The following is a 14940-nucleotide window of genomic DNA, read 5'->3' on the forward strand; positions in this document are numbered from 1 at the left end:
AATTCCTGGGGAAAATCCTCATACTGACATGGTTTCGACCAGCGAGAGGGCAGTGGTACACATCCCCTTGACTGATATTAACAGGGTGCCAAAGCTGAAGTTCAGAATTCGGAAATGTATCCGAATTAAGAAAAATCCCGTACTGTTTTTTTCGAGAACGAGGCTACTTCGATGAAACCTATTGACCAATCAGCGATCGCGGCGGCATGATGGTGGAAATGAAATAAAAAATCAAACTTTGAAAACATTTATATGGATAGTTCTGCCCTTAATCGCTCGTTTAATGGCATAGAGTTACTGCAGTGACAAGATAGACACTGTAAGAATACACAGCACATCAAAGTTCCGCCACTAGAAATACCGTCATTGTTTATATTCACTTTGAAAACATTTTTAGTCATGAATCAACATCCAAATTGACCAAAAGCAAATACACAGGGTGTCTCAAAAATGCAATCTTCATCATAATCAGGCCCTTAGCAGCCATCTGGAGCCCTGCAAGCAGGTCAGCAGTTCCAGGTTAGGTAGGCAAATTCATAGACTGAATTGATAAGTTCTAAATGGCCCAGGGACCAGGGTACATGTGGTCAGGTGGATTGCACTCTTTTCCATTACATCAGCATTGATTGTGTCATTTGGGCTCATCATCTGTGCGACACTGACTGGTTTTGCTGTGGTAGGTCATGTATACAGTAAGGTCAACATCAACTCCAACTGAATCTTTTTCAGGTGTCAAAATGACCGAACATGGGTTGGCCTCAAAACTGACTCGCTCCAAGGAGGACTTGTTGATCAGGAATGTTCACGATTTGAGAAAGAGATTGCAAGAAACCGAGAGATCTTTACAGAGCTTGAGCTGTATTGATGATGATGATGAACAGCCAGTTCTCACAAGGTACAGTATGGGCGACCTATATTGTTTCATTTTCATGGTAAATTCGATTCCGGTGAAGAAAGGTTCATCTCTTTAATTGAAAAAGCTTTCTTCCGTGAAAATTGTAATAAAACAACAAAATCACTATTCAATTTCAGTACATTTCAATCAAACGTTGGCACACCTCGGACAAAGGTACCGCCCCTCACCCTCGATGTCTCCCCGGATGATGGGACAGAAAGTTATCATCCTCTCAGTCAGGTGTCGGCCAGCACAGCCAGCCTTGGCCTTGGAGCATCATTCAGTAACTTTGAGAGAAGAATGTTCCCGCAATACAGCACTCCTCGAGAAAAGGTTAGCTATCTTATCTTCATTTAGAGAATCTTGGACTGGAGACAGAGAGATTGCCAGTGCCACACAAAATAAAGCACCTGGCCCAGGACAGGAAGATGTCCTTCTAATTTCACACTACTGAAAGTGGCAATGTTTCACAAAACCTTGAATTCAACTCGTCTCATAATTTGATAAACTCTTTATTTCACTAACATCGGACAAGGCAGTTGAGGGCTGGATATACTGTATAATTTGCACCTCAATCAATCTACATTCTTGTACAGTACTGTAAATAATAACATACAAAATGGATATTGGCGATAAAATCTTGGGTACAAAATACAAATATGTTAAAATATGTTTACATGAGCTTCATTGTGCCAGTATATGCTGTGGAATGTTTTATGTGTGGAGGGACTTGATCATGTATTACACTGAATATCAGTTGAAATACAATGTTCAACTTCAGTACAAAACAACAAAAAAAGTTTTCAACTTGGTCCAAATTATTGACTTTGTGAATTAGGATGACACTATCATCTGGAGTTGTGACTATTCCCTGCAATTTTTAAAAACAATGGTAAAAAGCTTGATCAGCTGTTGCTTGTTGCAACTTTACGCACACACCAATTTCCAGACTAAAATCAGCTGTTTTAAAAAAAGTCATGATGTAAAAAGATAACTAGCTACAGGTTCACACAGTTGATTGTTGAATCTGAATCTGAACCTCTTGAGGGTTGCGGACATATTCCGGCTCACTTGCTTGAAGTGTTGCAGCTGGGACAGCCTCCTCATCGCCCTTGGTCTCATTGTGATTGGCCACATCTGGGGACGGATTAACATAAACCATCTTGTGCAATGTATATTTTGATTTTGCGGACCAGCGCCGGAAAATCAACCGATATGGCCACGAGAAGAATAAAACAGTTGCGACCCAGAACCACTTCTCGGTCATCCACCACGCCTTATCATGCATATCAACGAACGCTGTCACGCGCCATTTAAAACCAGGGATCTCTGTTACAAGTTTGATGTTGAGATTTTTATCCTTGTCCTTATTGCGGTCAATCATCGCCTGCAGCCTCGTGTTGTATAAATCTTTTGTGTAAAGGTCGCCAAACTCCACCTCCTTTCGTAAACAGAGGCGTGTCGCTTTCAAATTGTTATAGTTATCGGCATCTTCGGCCGACACGTCCCGGCATCTGTCGAATTTGAAATCTTCCTCCTCTTTGTGTGTTACGATGAAAGCCATGTAGGTCTCTGTCCGTGTGTTGACATGTCCGTACGTGTCTGTGATTGTGATTGTCCGTTCCCGTTCCTCCCAGTGCCCACATGTCGCCTTCAACGTAATCAACGGTTCAATCTTCTTCATCCGCTCAATATAAAACTTAATACTATCGGTCTTGAGAATATTCCGAATATAATTCCGTTCACGGGACTTGTACGATTCATAGCAAATAAACAAAGGAATCGCACAAATCATAAAAAGGGAAAGCCCGCGTAAAAACTCCAATGCAAAACCCATCCTGTAACATTGGGTAGATTCACATCCAATTACGAAAACCAACCAAAGCCAAAATGAGATATAAAAGTCCAATGAGAAGATTCTGATGAGTTCCCAGATCGAGAATTTGTTCTTTTTTGGTTCTGCTTGTCGGTCTGATTTGACTCTAATGGTTATCGGCTTCTCGGCAGGTTCCTCCCCTTCTCTGTATTGAGTAGTTTCTGTAACCGTCTGCTGGGTGAAGCTACTGAATGCGCCCTCTTCACTTGCCTCCTGGAATTGAAGATGAGATTTATGTCGTAATGAAATGACAAAAACTATCTACTGGATTTCTTGGTCATTTTCATTTATCAGTTTCAAACAGAGATGGTATTCACCAACTAAACTTCTGTTGCCTGCTGAGTTTGGGTTATTTCAAAATCCATAAGTTACTTACGGGAAGTTGATCAAGCCCAGCATCATCATACGCAACATCGAACAGATCCGGCTCCTCGTCTTTTTTCTTGGTCTGCTTCTTGCAACATCCACGGTATCCCCAGACAACCATCGGCACAATCAGCTGCAGGCTGAATGTGATGAACAAGATCACGACTGTTAGCCATGGTGCGGCCAACATGATTGTGCCAACAAAGGTCTTTTTTCAAGTGAAATTCTCCCTGAGATGGCCGTGTCTTTCTTCTTGCTATAGAACTAGTCTTCTTATCTGATTCCGAGTAGTTTTCATCAACTTCCTGATTTTCTGAGTGACTGTGGTGTTCTGATGTGTCTGCTGAAGGAGAAATGCAACAAATTACTTCTGAGGACTGTTAGCCATATAGTTTGTATGAAGGGTGTGCGAAACAACAAGGGTATAGCCTACATTTGTGGTTTGCTCTTTCACATACTGTTTCACTCACCCTGTATACATGTACACACATACCTGTACTGCCATATGTGGCACATTCACATCCAAACATAACATACAACCATCACTATACAAATAACTCATGTTGTCGATCTATTGATTTTACTTCATACAAACTTCCACAAAACACTACACCAATCTACTATACCACCAAATCTTACCCTCTAAATACAGTTCCAAAATCAGCAGTAAAATTTGTTGAGCTTCCTGTTTTGAGAGCTGTACTGGTATTTAGGCAATCCGCCCTGTTCACCTGACCATGAATTGACCTAGTTAGGCACTCACTGATCAATAGTGAATGAAGCGCACAATGGGGATGTTCACTGGAGGGTGTAAAGGCGGTTGAATTGAATGGGGAATGGCAGTTAATTTTAGCCTACTTGAAATGACTCAGTTTAATGTGCTCACTTGGCCACCTGGTAATGACTCATAAAACACCCTGAATAACAACCAACCTGGTCATTTCCAATATAATATAATAATAAGAGCACAATACCACAATTTACATAATGCCTATTGTCCAAGGCTGGGGACATCCCAGAGGCATTTTTTGATTGGTGTACCGGGGAATTTTATCCCTTCAAGTCTAATAGAACACAAATGACCCTTTGGTTCTAAAACCAACCAGGGCTGTCAGAGTGGCACTGTGTGACCCCTGCTCAGCACTGATGCCACTCTTGGCCCTGTAAGAAGACACATTATTATCTTCTCCATTGTTTTCTTCAGCGGAGCATGTGTTCCCAGCCCTCCCTGTCAGCGAGCTCTATTGAACAAGACAATGAGACATTACGCCGTAAGTTACAAACCTTACGGGAAGAAAATGCCAACATGGTGACACAGAACCACAAGCTCCAAAATGAGGCAGAAAATATGGAATATGAGCTTGGTCGAGCTAACACACAGGTGAGAACCTTTATCTTTTTACTATCATTTCCTCTTCCGCTTCCATCAGCAATAACGGCAGTGATACAAATTTTTAAATTCTAATGTGTAATTCCTAACCTTTTTTTATCACAGATTAATTTTCTCAAAGAGGAGCTCGACAAAAAATCACAAGATGCTAAAAAGGTGCTAGAACTTCAAGAGAAGTTGATGAACTTGGAATCTGAGGTCGAGGTCCAGGATAATGCACTTCGGGATGCTGAGGACCGCTGCGATAGTAGCCATCGCACGTTAGATGAATCTCGTAGGGAAATTGAGATGCTCTGTGATGATGTCGGGAGATTGAAGAATGAATTAGCGGAAGAGGTCGATCGACGTAATCGGATCGAGGTGGAGAAAAATGCGGCATTGGCGGGGATTGATGAGCTGCAAGCCAGCTTTCATGAGTATCAGAGGAAGGTCAAGGATAGACTGAGAAAGGTAGATATTTCTATTTTGGGCGACTTTTGATACCATTTTTTATTAGCAAGATGAAAAATGTGGGTGTTGATCTCATTGGCTTTATTGACAATTTCAGCACCAAAGTAATGAAGAACATCTCCGCGAAACCTTCGAAAAAGTGAAACAAGAACGCAATGATCTAACTATTAAAGTCGCGAGTCAGGAAGCTCAGCTTAACGACCTGAAAGAGGAAATCAAACGATTTCAAGACGAGACGAATCGAGATCAGGAGAAGAAGGATGACCTAGAAGAGTTGACCGGTGACCTTCAAGCTCAGGTCAAAAGCCAGGCCCAAAAAATAGGTATGTGCCAAAATCTCTTGCTAGGAGTTCAAATTTTAATCAAAACATATAATTTCACTGAGTCCTTTTCATCCACAGAAGTATTGTATTGAGTTAAGCAGATTAACATTATACATTTTTCAATTTCAGGCAAACTCCAGAATCATCTCCTGGATTTCAATGCTCTCCAATCAGAAAATAAAGAACTTGTCGCAAAGATAAATCATCAGAAGCAACAATTAGACGAATGCCAACAAGAAGTTGAGCAGAGTCGGAAACAACTTGCGCGGTTGGAGAAATGGGTCAAACAAATCACAAGCGAAAAGGCGGAGAGAATGACACCGAGATTGTCAACGCGGAGCAATGATAGTGGTATCCATGACAGGAGGGGTGGTTCCCGTCCAATGAGCCCGGCCCATCCTTACAACAGCTTTAGCAGTTCCGAGGGGTCACCAGACAGTGCTAGGGCTACAGTCAGCGACTTGAGAATGAAGTTGGCGATGAAGGAAGCTGAGGTCCAGAACCTGCAGGCCAGGTTGGCGTCAGTTGGTTTCGATGATAAGAATCAAAGTATGTTAGAAACAATACGAGGAGAGTTGAATGCTTATGCTGAGAAAAATAAGTCAGGTAAGCTTGGTTTTGATGCTTCAAGGTTTCTAATGAGCAGATTCTTCAATGTGTTATTTGGTATTGTCTATCTTAAGTTAAAACCAATCAGCAGAACAAATATAAATACAATTACGTCAGTGACAAACTTTTCTGCATTTACTTTGATGTTTGCGTCGGATTTTTAAAAAACGTGATCTAAACTATCAGATGTTTTCGTTCATAGGTGAACTCGACACCATTGAATTGAAAAGGACAATCACAGACATGGAAAAAGAAAGGACGAGTTTGAAAGGCAAAATAGCTTGTCTGGAGGCAAGGGTTTCGGAATTGGATTCAAACAGTAGTGACCTGAGTTTTAAACTCAAACATCGTAACAGCGACGTTTCAGAAATGCAAAGGGACCTTTCAGCTAAGAACACAGAAGTGCTGACTTTAGAGCGAGAGGTAGACTACATATTTGACTATATTTTATTTCAGTTCTCAGAAAATTTAAGCTGATAGTGATATGATATATTTTTCCTTGTGCAACCTCGAGGCATATATAACCATTGCAATGATTGAGGACAATGGTACTTAACAAAATTAGTAATCAAAATTTTTTATAGTTGAGGCGAAAAACCAACCAGATGGCCTCGATGGAGCGTCAACTTGATGAGAAGGTGCAGGATTACACCGAGCATGTCAAGAAGTTAGATGCGGTCGAAGATGAACTGAATAAGAAGACGGGACAGTTGAATTCCATCAAAGGGCAGATGGATGAGAGAAAACGTGAGGTCATCGAAGCCAAGGCAATGGCCAGCAAAATGAAGCAGATCCATGTGGAGCAGTGTCAGGAGTATGAAAAACAGATTGAGATTGTAAGTCGTGTTTTAATACCAGTTACAGCTGATGCTGAAAAGGCTGCATGGTTCCTTCAAATCTTGATCAAGATGTTCAGAATCTGTACACCGTGGGTCTGATGTCGCGTGTGACCTCAGGCAAGTTACTTGGTTAGTCCATTGGGTCAGACTTCGGTCTCGATTGAATTAAGTTAAATTATAATGTTTATGCGGCCAATTTCAGTTCCAGAAGAAGCTTGAGGAGCGCACTGACCAGTTGAAGGAGGCTGAGAGCATTATGAGAAGCATCCGAGATGAGATGGACTTCAAGGAATCACATGTTCAACAACTGAAGGATCAACTTGGCCAAGCTAAAGTAGTAAGAGACAAAATCTGTTTTGTAGTTAAGAAAGAAACCGAAATCGTAGGAGAGAGTGATTCGTTAGAACCTGAGACCTCCGAGGTTGAGCAGGATCTGATCTGATCAGGCATTTGAATCACCACCGCGGTTGCCAGAGGTCAGAACAAAAGTTCAAGACTCTGACAACCTATGGCTGCTGCAGGTTTCAGGGGGAGCTTGTGTTCTGTTGGTGATGGTTTTCCATCTGAAGAACCAAGAATTTAACGCCCTGGAAACTCAACCTGGTACGGAGATTCTCCCTGAGTTGAACGAGGAGGGCCGTATTGCATGGTATAGTAGAGAAGCAGTTTTACTTGCAAGTTTATTAGTTCCCTCTCTTTCTAGCATGTTGAGACCAAAAGCCAAGCTGACAATGAAACGTTGAAAGGATTAGAGGAGCGAGCCTCTGAAGCGACAGGACAGGTGGAGAAGTTAGAGTCGGCGTTGGTCGTCTGTAAGGAGGAGCTGCAAATGGTCATAGAACAACTAGAGGAGACAAAGGAGAGATATGATAGGGAAATGACTGCTAAATCAGAAGAGGTATGCTAAATTTGATCTATATTTTGGAGTAAATTTGAAGGGAATTTCAACTCTATTACCATCAGGTTGATATATTTGACTTCATCCTGTATAGGCCTATCAATCCGGGTGTTTGGTGATAAAATATACCTCAAAGATTCGTTCAGTTTCGTTCTTGATATTCCAGGCTGCAGATTTAGAAGACCAGCTCCATCAGTATCATTCAGAGCTGAAGAAACGTGGCCTTCATATCGCTGACCTTGAGAAGACCTTACAGGAGCGCCAAGAGATGTTACAACAGAGTGCGCACAGAATCGGGGAGCTCGAAGACGGCCAGAGTCAGATGGAAAACCAGGTCTGCAGGCTACTGTTACCCCTGAAATTTGAGAGTGTTTTATTTTGGCAGGCCTATGCAAACTTTAAAACTGTGAACATTTCAGCCGTAATCATTTGCATTGACCATTAAAATACAGAAGCAAATGTGATATTTCGTCTACCGTCAATTTAGAATGAGCATTTTAGAATGAGATTTGTGTCACAAATTCCAGGTGTGTAAACTTGAGCAACAACTGACGAAAGCTGAGAACAAGTCCATGATAGAGATCCAGACCACAGAACACAAGCTGCGTCAAGCTTGTCTCGATATTGAGGAAAGAGGGGAACAAATCAAGGAGCTGATGAGAGTCATCAAGTAAGTTAATTTCATCACAGCCAGACTGCCCCATACTGTTTCCTCGTTTGAACATCTTTGGGACATCGTTTGAAGGGGGAAAGTAAGTGCAGAGAGAACACTGATAAAGAAGAAATTGCTAAAACCTAACATATGATAATAACAATGGTAATTTGTTTCTTTTTCGAGAAATCTACAATCTGAAAAACTGCAACTTTCTACGAATCTCGATGACATGAAGCATGAGTTGTCCAAGGAAAAGACAGACCTTGATAACAAGGAAGCTAAGATCATGGAATTGGAGACTGAACTGAGGGAGTTTAAACAGGAGAGAGATAAGAAAGCAGCCACTGGTAAGAATGAAGAATTTTAAAAATCTTATTTTTCCTTTACCATGGCTCAATTTTGTCGAATCAAACACAGCATGTGCAACTTGATTACGGCCTCCATATCTTGATTGTGAAATGGAGACCGCTGCGCCAAAATATGGCACTGTATAATATGCATGCAAATCAAACCTACTATACAGTCAAGGTGTTTTAGAATATGGGCTTTACCTGATATTTTTCATCTCCAGTAACAGATTCAGAGGAACAGGTGCACAAACTGGAAGCAGACTATGAAGTTCAGTTACAGATGAATAAGGACTTGGATGCTGAACTCAAGAAAACACAGGTAAAGTTGAACATATTAATCAAGTAACAGTTGAATAATTAACTGGCAAAAAGCTTGCAAAGTTTCAGAGCAGTTTTTCACCCAACCTGAAAGACACAACAAAGCCTTGACACTATAAAAGGAGAAGTGCCTCGAACTGGTACTGATATTGTTTACCGGTACCTAGTTTGTGTGCAGAGGGCACATCCAAGAGTCACTCTGTCCGGCCCATCATTACTTGAGACACTCCCCTTTAATATTGCATCGGATTATTTTCAGCTTGAGATAACCCAGACGGTTCGCCAACTGACGGAACTACAGCAACTTCTCACCCTCAGCCAAACAGACCTCAAGAATAAGGAATTAGAGATTTCTGGCTTGCAAGACATTGTGCGCATCAATGAGGCTGAGCTGACTAATCGAACCACAGAGTTGGACGACTTGGATCAGGTGTTGAAGGAACGTCAGTGGGAGCTTGAACAGAGGGCAGCACAGGTGATATACTTTGAATATCAACCTCCACAGCTTTTCATCATGATACTATACGGTAAACCCTGGAAATATTTGCAACCATTTTATTTTCGTTTGACTTTTCTCCAGGTGTCGCAGTTGGACATGACAATTCGAGAACATCGCAGCGACATGGAACAGCAAGTGATGAGGTTGGAGACACTGCTGGCGAAGAGACAGTCAGAGCTGGAACAGCGTTCAAATGAGGTCAGAAATCAAAGCTATTTTGTACAGAACAAAACCTGAACTTGATCATTTTCTCCTTGTCTATTTTGTGTCAATATGTTTCTGCTGAAGAAAAAATGTGAAGTTTTTGAATTTCTCCAATTTCAGTTTGAAGAATTGGCCAAAAAAGTTGAAGGTCTTCATGAAAACTTGGTTGAGACTCAACATTTGTTGCAGACAGCTAACAACACAGCCAACAGACTACAAATTGAAATCGAGGGAAAGAATTCGAGGATTTCTGAATTGGAAAAGGTATTACACTTTGTTTCATTATGGACAATAAGGTGGTGTAAGGGTTTTAAATGCCGGAAGGTGCATCAAGCGAGACGAAGCTCTGGGGATCAAAGTTGGAACAGGAGATGACAGCTAGGTTTATGAGAGACATAGGCCTAGTTCTGTAGTATATCCATAAAAGAAAATCAAATACTAAAAGGAGATTTGAGGTCAAAAGAAAAACGATTATAAGCAGTATAGTTTTTGACGCCAGTGAGGTCATTAATGGCGGATTTGTACTTGAGTTCAAGTCGATTTCCCATTGCTTGGAATCAAGTCAAATTTTCTATTGGCTGTAAAAGGCATTATTGTTAAAGAGAAGCAAATGCATTTATCTTTCCAGCAACTGCAAAAAGCAAAGGACAGCTATGATGAACTAAGATCTGGGAACTTGGAGCTCAACCAAGAATTACGTATCACACGTGAACAGATGCAGAGACAACACATGGAGGTCACCGAGACGAGAAAAGAGATGTCGCAATGTCAGCGGGAGCAAGAGCGGTTTGCCCGCGAAGTAGACGAAGCGATTGCCATGGCACAGACAAAGGAAGCAGACGCAAACCGATTGGCGGAGGAGTTGGGCGCTGGGCGTGCACGCGAGGCACAGCTGGAGAGCCGGACAGCTGCTGAGGTCAGACGTCTGAAGCATGAGATTGATTTGTTGAGGGAGCAACATGCGAAAGAGGTTAGTAGTGTCATCTTGGTTTGCTTTTCTTGCTATGTCTTCCTCTTTAGCTCTTTACAAAATTCACACCCATGTAAGACTTGATAATAAGGTGACTTACCCAAGGTAGCAAACGATGTGTCAGTTTCAATATTCTGATTTTCCAAACACTTCAGCCACTCGACCAGTCACTTAATGACAAGTCACAAAATGAAAGCACTTGTGTGTTTTTCAGATCAACAACTTGAGAGAAGACCATGCCAAGATCGTATCCTCCAAGGACGAGTTGGCAGCCCAGCACAGATTACATGTAAAAGACCTGAAGGAGAATATGCAGTGTCTAACTGGGCAGTTGGAGAGTGCCAGAGATCATGTACTGCAGCTTGAGAGAGAGTTGGATGGCAGGAGAGATGCAGTGGATGCAGCCAATGAGTCTATGGTCTTAAAGGTGAGGCAGTGACTGTAAACCCAGTCATAATTGCAGCCATTTTTTGTGGTTTCTTGAGGTTCTCCTAGACCAAAAAGCTAGCTTCACCCCTGGTCACAAATGTCATACTCATATAAACCCTCCAGGAACCTTTTGTTCGAGAGGGCTGATTTTATTTCTGTTCAAATCATCAAATAACGTTTAACAAAAATCCCAGTTGGAAATCATCTCTCAAGTCCGACTTTGTCTTTCTGTCCTTCTAGGAAGCTGAAATTGTACGACTAGAAGCAAAGATTTCTGGATACCAAAGAGCTGCAAACATGCAGTCACAGACAATCTACAACATGGGACGCGACTCGACGCGCTCAGGAAATGAGCGGTTCCCCGGTGGAATGCGCCGCAGCACGTCGGATTACAGCATCAAGTTACTGACTGAAGAGTCTGAAACAGAGGTTGTAACCATGCCTTTCCGTCACATACCATTCGAGAGAAGTCCAAGGAGTCGGAATGTGGAGTTTATGGATTCCCAGCAGCCTGGACGATCGAGGATTCCTGTACCTGATCTGAGTCCTCGTAACCCTCATTCTACAGGACCAAGCCCCAATCCCCCGAGGTCAAATATCAGTGGTGTTTTCTCTGCATCAGAATCAGACACTGACTTGGATTCGTTCCAAGGTATGCTTCGCCATGTGAATAAAATGTGCCCTCCACCACCAATGTTTCCAAGCGGTTCACTGAACAATTTCCAGAACATTCCCCAACCTATAAATGGAAATGGTTACCTGAGCTGCCCAACCAATGGGCACCAAAGTTCTTCACAGCAAGCTGTGTTGAGGAGAAACAGACATGGAAATGAGCCGAGGGGTCAGAAATCGAATGGAGATGTACAAAATACACATCCTGACTTAGAGATAAACAATAACAACACAAAGATTCAGAAAATTCCAGATTCAGAAGACTCCACTGAGACGGATTCCCTTTTGACGAGTCCAGCCACGAGTGAAATTGCAAACACGACAAATTCATTCACGCCAAGACAACTGTTTGACACAGAATCTGGTACAGATACGACATTGGATAATACAACAACAACAAGCGAGGGAACACCGACATTGACAGCAACGACAGACGAGGAGAGAACTCCAACGAAGGATAGCGAATATTGTGAGTTACAAGTCATAACATTTCATTCAAGTTTGACGGGCTATTTTTAAGAAACTTGAGAGTGAAGTTTCCTACTTGAGTCAATTGGGGAGTTGCTCACAGATAGTTCTCCTCCTGTTTTTTATTGGCGATGACAAATGTGTTTCAGCTGTGTCCTAGTACATGTGATATAACATTATAATCTTGAAGAAGTCGAGTTTATTTATCCACATCGCCAAAATGGGACAAGCCAGAGGCTTGCTTATGAAGTTCCGATATTGTGCCATAATTATCTGATTATTCTAAATGTTTTTTATTCTTTTTAGATGACGATTCAGAGGCCTCCTTCTCCACAGCTTCCACAGTTGAGACACAGATACAATACCATCGGTGATTAAACCTCAAAGCCACTGGCGATACCTGAATATTATAGGATTGGTATCCGATATCCAAATCTGAATTCATGTACGGTAGAACTTCTGTGTGGACACCCTTTACTCTGAGAAATGTACCGGTACTTGTTTTGAAAGATGCATCCAGGTACATTTGTTATTTAGGCCATGCAGCTGGGTCTGCATGGATGAAATAATGCCTTATTTTCTACAAGAATAAAATGAGGTTATTTTAGAGAAATTCTTGCTTTTGTCATTCAGACACCTTTTGACTATACGTACTAGTCATTCAACCTGTTCTACAAGGACTTGGATAAAGTCCCCAGGATTGTCCCTGTCTCCTTTGGTTGCCCGTCTTCTTTAGTTAGACGAATCACATCTGTCTCCAGGACTGTCCTTGTCTTCTTAAGTTAGACGAATCACATCTGTCTCCAGGACTGTCTTTGTCTTCTTAAGTTAGACGAATCACATCTGTCTCCAGGACTGTCCTTGTCTTCTTAAGTTAGACGAATCACATCTGTCTCCAGGACTGCTTGTCTTCTTAAGTTAGACGAATCACATCTGTCTCAAGGACTGTCCTTGTCTTCTTAAGTTAGATGAATCACATCTGTCTCCCCATGGCAAGGGGAGGGCACATCCAGAAGAGATATGGTGCACTACTGTCTCATTGGCCGAAAGTCATTTCTGCAGGTAACAATATAGAGCGACGGTAAAATACAGAGGCTTGTTGCGGTGGAAAACAGAAATGTCCCCATTTTTCACTTTCGCTCCGATGTCTTTGAACAGGGTGACAACAGGGTGGCCCAGAATTATTTTCCCTAACACAATGGATACAAAATACTGTTGTGCAAGGGAAAACCTTTCTGGGCCACCCTGTAGAGTTTCGTGGGTTTCCTCTTCAATGATTTTGACAGGACCCCAGCTGGCGCCGTCTGAGCTAGAAAAGTAGTGTGAATGGCCAACGGCAGGGGAGCCAGGAGCGGGCTTAGGACACAATTAAATCTGGGATAGACTCTGCGCTCTCTCATTCCAACCGTACTTCGTTCGGTAGCTCAGTGGTCTGAGGCGCTAACCTGATTGGGTTTTTCTTTTTGCGCTGGTTCGAATCCCACCGGTCCCCAGCTACGTGAAATGGAGCAACTTCAACGTGTCAATACACGATGCTGATAAGATTGGTCAAGGATTTTATTTTTGATTCCAAATCCTAGGGGCCTCTTTATTCTTCATATGAAGTCTGGCAATTTAGTTATTAGCAATAGCGCAAGACATACTTCAAGGAGTGTTTAGGTATACTAAGCTATCTTTAAAAGCCATGATAGTAGCCTCTGGTTTCTCTAACCTCAATCTGTCCAAGTTCCCATTCATTACAGGAAATCGATGGCTGGAAATGATGCGGCGTGATGAGGACCGTAATAAATCAATTGTTTAACAAAGCGACTAGGCCATGTCCAGTTTGTATCCATGGTATTCTCCCACATGAACTAACAGTCAATATTAACTGAGCGGAGGCGCCGGGCTGGGAAAGTTCATGTGTTGCTCTGGCGTTGAAGATGGTAATCAGGAAGATATATCTTCTGGAATCTTCGCCACTTCCTCTTGTGAAGTGTGGAATGTGGAGACAAGATAAATGATCTGTCCTCCCTGGCAAATACAGTTAAAGGACAAATATGGCGTGTACCAAAAGGGTCGTAACTGCCCAACTCACCAACCTATTTCGTTCCCGTTCGTTAGAAGCATCCTGAACCTCATGGAATATGCAGAAACCTTAGTGGTCAAGGTGGTAACAAAGTACTTGTACGTAAACAAGATTCCTTTGAAGGCCTTCGCATTGTTTAAAAAACCTGAAATTTGTAACTGAAATGGAAATTTCAAATTGTGTAAATATATGCGGGAGGGAGCTTTAATGGTTCGTGCAATCTCCGTAAAATAGTCATGTTGTCACACGAACGCTCGCACGTGCAACGCTTTATCATAGAATGATTAAGCTTTTTGTAGTGGAGAATACAGTATCATGTCTCGTGGAAGTAATCAATTCTTATCAAAAACTCTTATTTGCTCGACATCTAACACATATCAAAAATGGTATTGATTACCAGACTCTGCATGTATAATTCTCGGAGACTGGGGTTGTTCCCTGTGCACAGCATGAATATGATGGACCATGCACAAGTCCCATTGATGACACTTTTATGTGATATAAGCAAAACTGAATGTAACTGTAGAATTTCCTAGACATGTCCAAAACCACCTCACAACACTTATAAGGCTCGGGGGTAAGGCGTAATCAGGCGGAGTATAGTGTGATCTGGAAGCAAAACGGTCTGCCATTAGCACGAAAAAAACACATCAGAGAGCGA

At 42.0% G+C, this 14940-nt stretch overlaps 2 protein-coding genes across 3 annotated transcripts; one reads left to right on the forward strand and one right to left on the reverse strand.

The window, feature by feature from the left end:
* The first annotated feature begins 206 nt into the window (after positions 1–206).
* On the forward strand, positions 207–12878 carry LOC135501511 (coiled-coil domain-containing protein 18-like). The gene is made up of 22 exons (XM_064793660.1): positions 207–319; positions 730–895; positions 1033–1228; positions 4342–4518; positions 4633–4977; positions 5075–5300; positions 5430–5906; positions 6112–6332; positions 6494–6745; positions 6951–7085; positions 7452–7646; positions 7813–7980; positions 8174–8316; positions 8485–8648; positions 8873–8970; positions 9229–9444; positions 9550–9666; positions 9793–9936; positions 10301–10642; positions 10857–11069; positions 11312–12212; positions 12518–12878. Exons 2-22 carry the CDS (start codon positions 738–740, stop codon positions 12583–12585), a joined length of 4956 nt encoding a protein of 1651 aa, XP_064649730.1. The 5' UTR covers positions 207–319; positions 730–737; the 3' UTR covers positions 12586–12878.
* LOC135501512 (transmembrane protein 151B-like) lies at positions 1392–3887 on the reverse strand. 2 transcript variants are annotated; one of them, XM_064793662.1, is made up of 3 exons: positions 3777–3887; positions 3148–3477; positions 1392–2984 (listed from the first exon to the last, which is right to left on the reverse strand). In XM_064793662.1, the coding sequence occupies exons 2-3, from the start codon at positions 3325–3327 to the stop codon at positions 1902–1904; spliced, it is 1263 nt and encodes a 420-aa protein (XP_064649732.1). In that variant the 5' UTR covers positions 3328–3477; positions 3777–3887; the 3' UTR covers positions 1392–1901. The 2 variants fall into 2 exon arrangements, with proteins under 2 accessions (XP_064649732.1, XP_064649731.1); XM_064793661.1 differs by having other exon boundaries at positions 3148–3480.
* Positions 12879–14940: the final 2062 nt, after the last annotated feature.

Source organism: Lineus longissimus, chromosome 17 (assembly GCF_910592395.1).
Source record: "Lineus longissimus chromosome 17, tnLinLong1.2, whole genome shotgun sequence".
Taxonomy (NCBI): Eukaryota; Metazoa; Nemertea; class Pilidiophora; order Heteronemertea; family Lineidae; genus Lineus; species Lineus longissimus.

Coding starts and splice junctions, on each gene's coding strand:
- LOC135501511 (XM_064793660.1), top strand. CDS start 738: ATGACCGAACATGGGTTGGCCTCAAAACTGACTCGCTCCAAGGAGGAC. Junction 4,978..5,074: donor TCAAGGATAGACTGAGAAAG/GTAGATATTTCT, acceptor TGACAATTTCAG/CACCAAAGTAATGAAGAACA. Junction 8,971..9,228: donor CTGAACTCAAGAAAACACAG/GTAAAGTTGAAC, acceptor GATTATTTTCAG/CTTGAGATAACCCAGACGGT.
- LOC135501512 (XM_064793662.1), bottom strand. CDS start 3,327: ATGTTGGCCGCACCATGGCTAACAGTCGTGATCTTGTTCATCACATTC. Junction 2,985..3,147: donor CTGGGCTTGATCAACTTCCC/GTAAGTAACTTA, acceptor CTTCAATTCCAG/GAGGCAAGTGAAGAGGGCGC.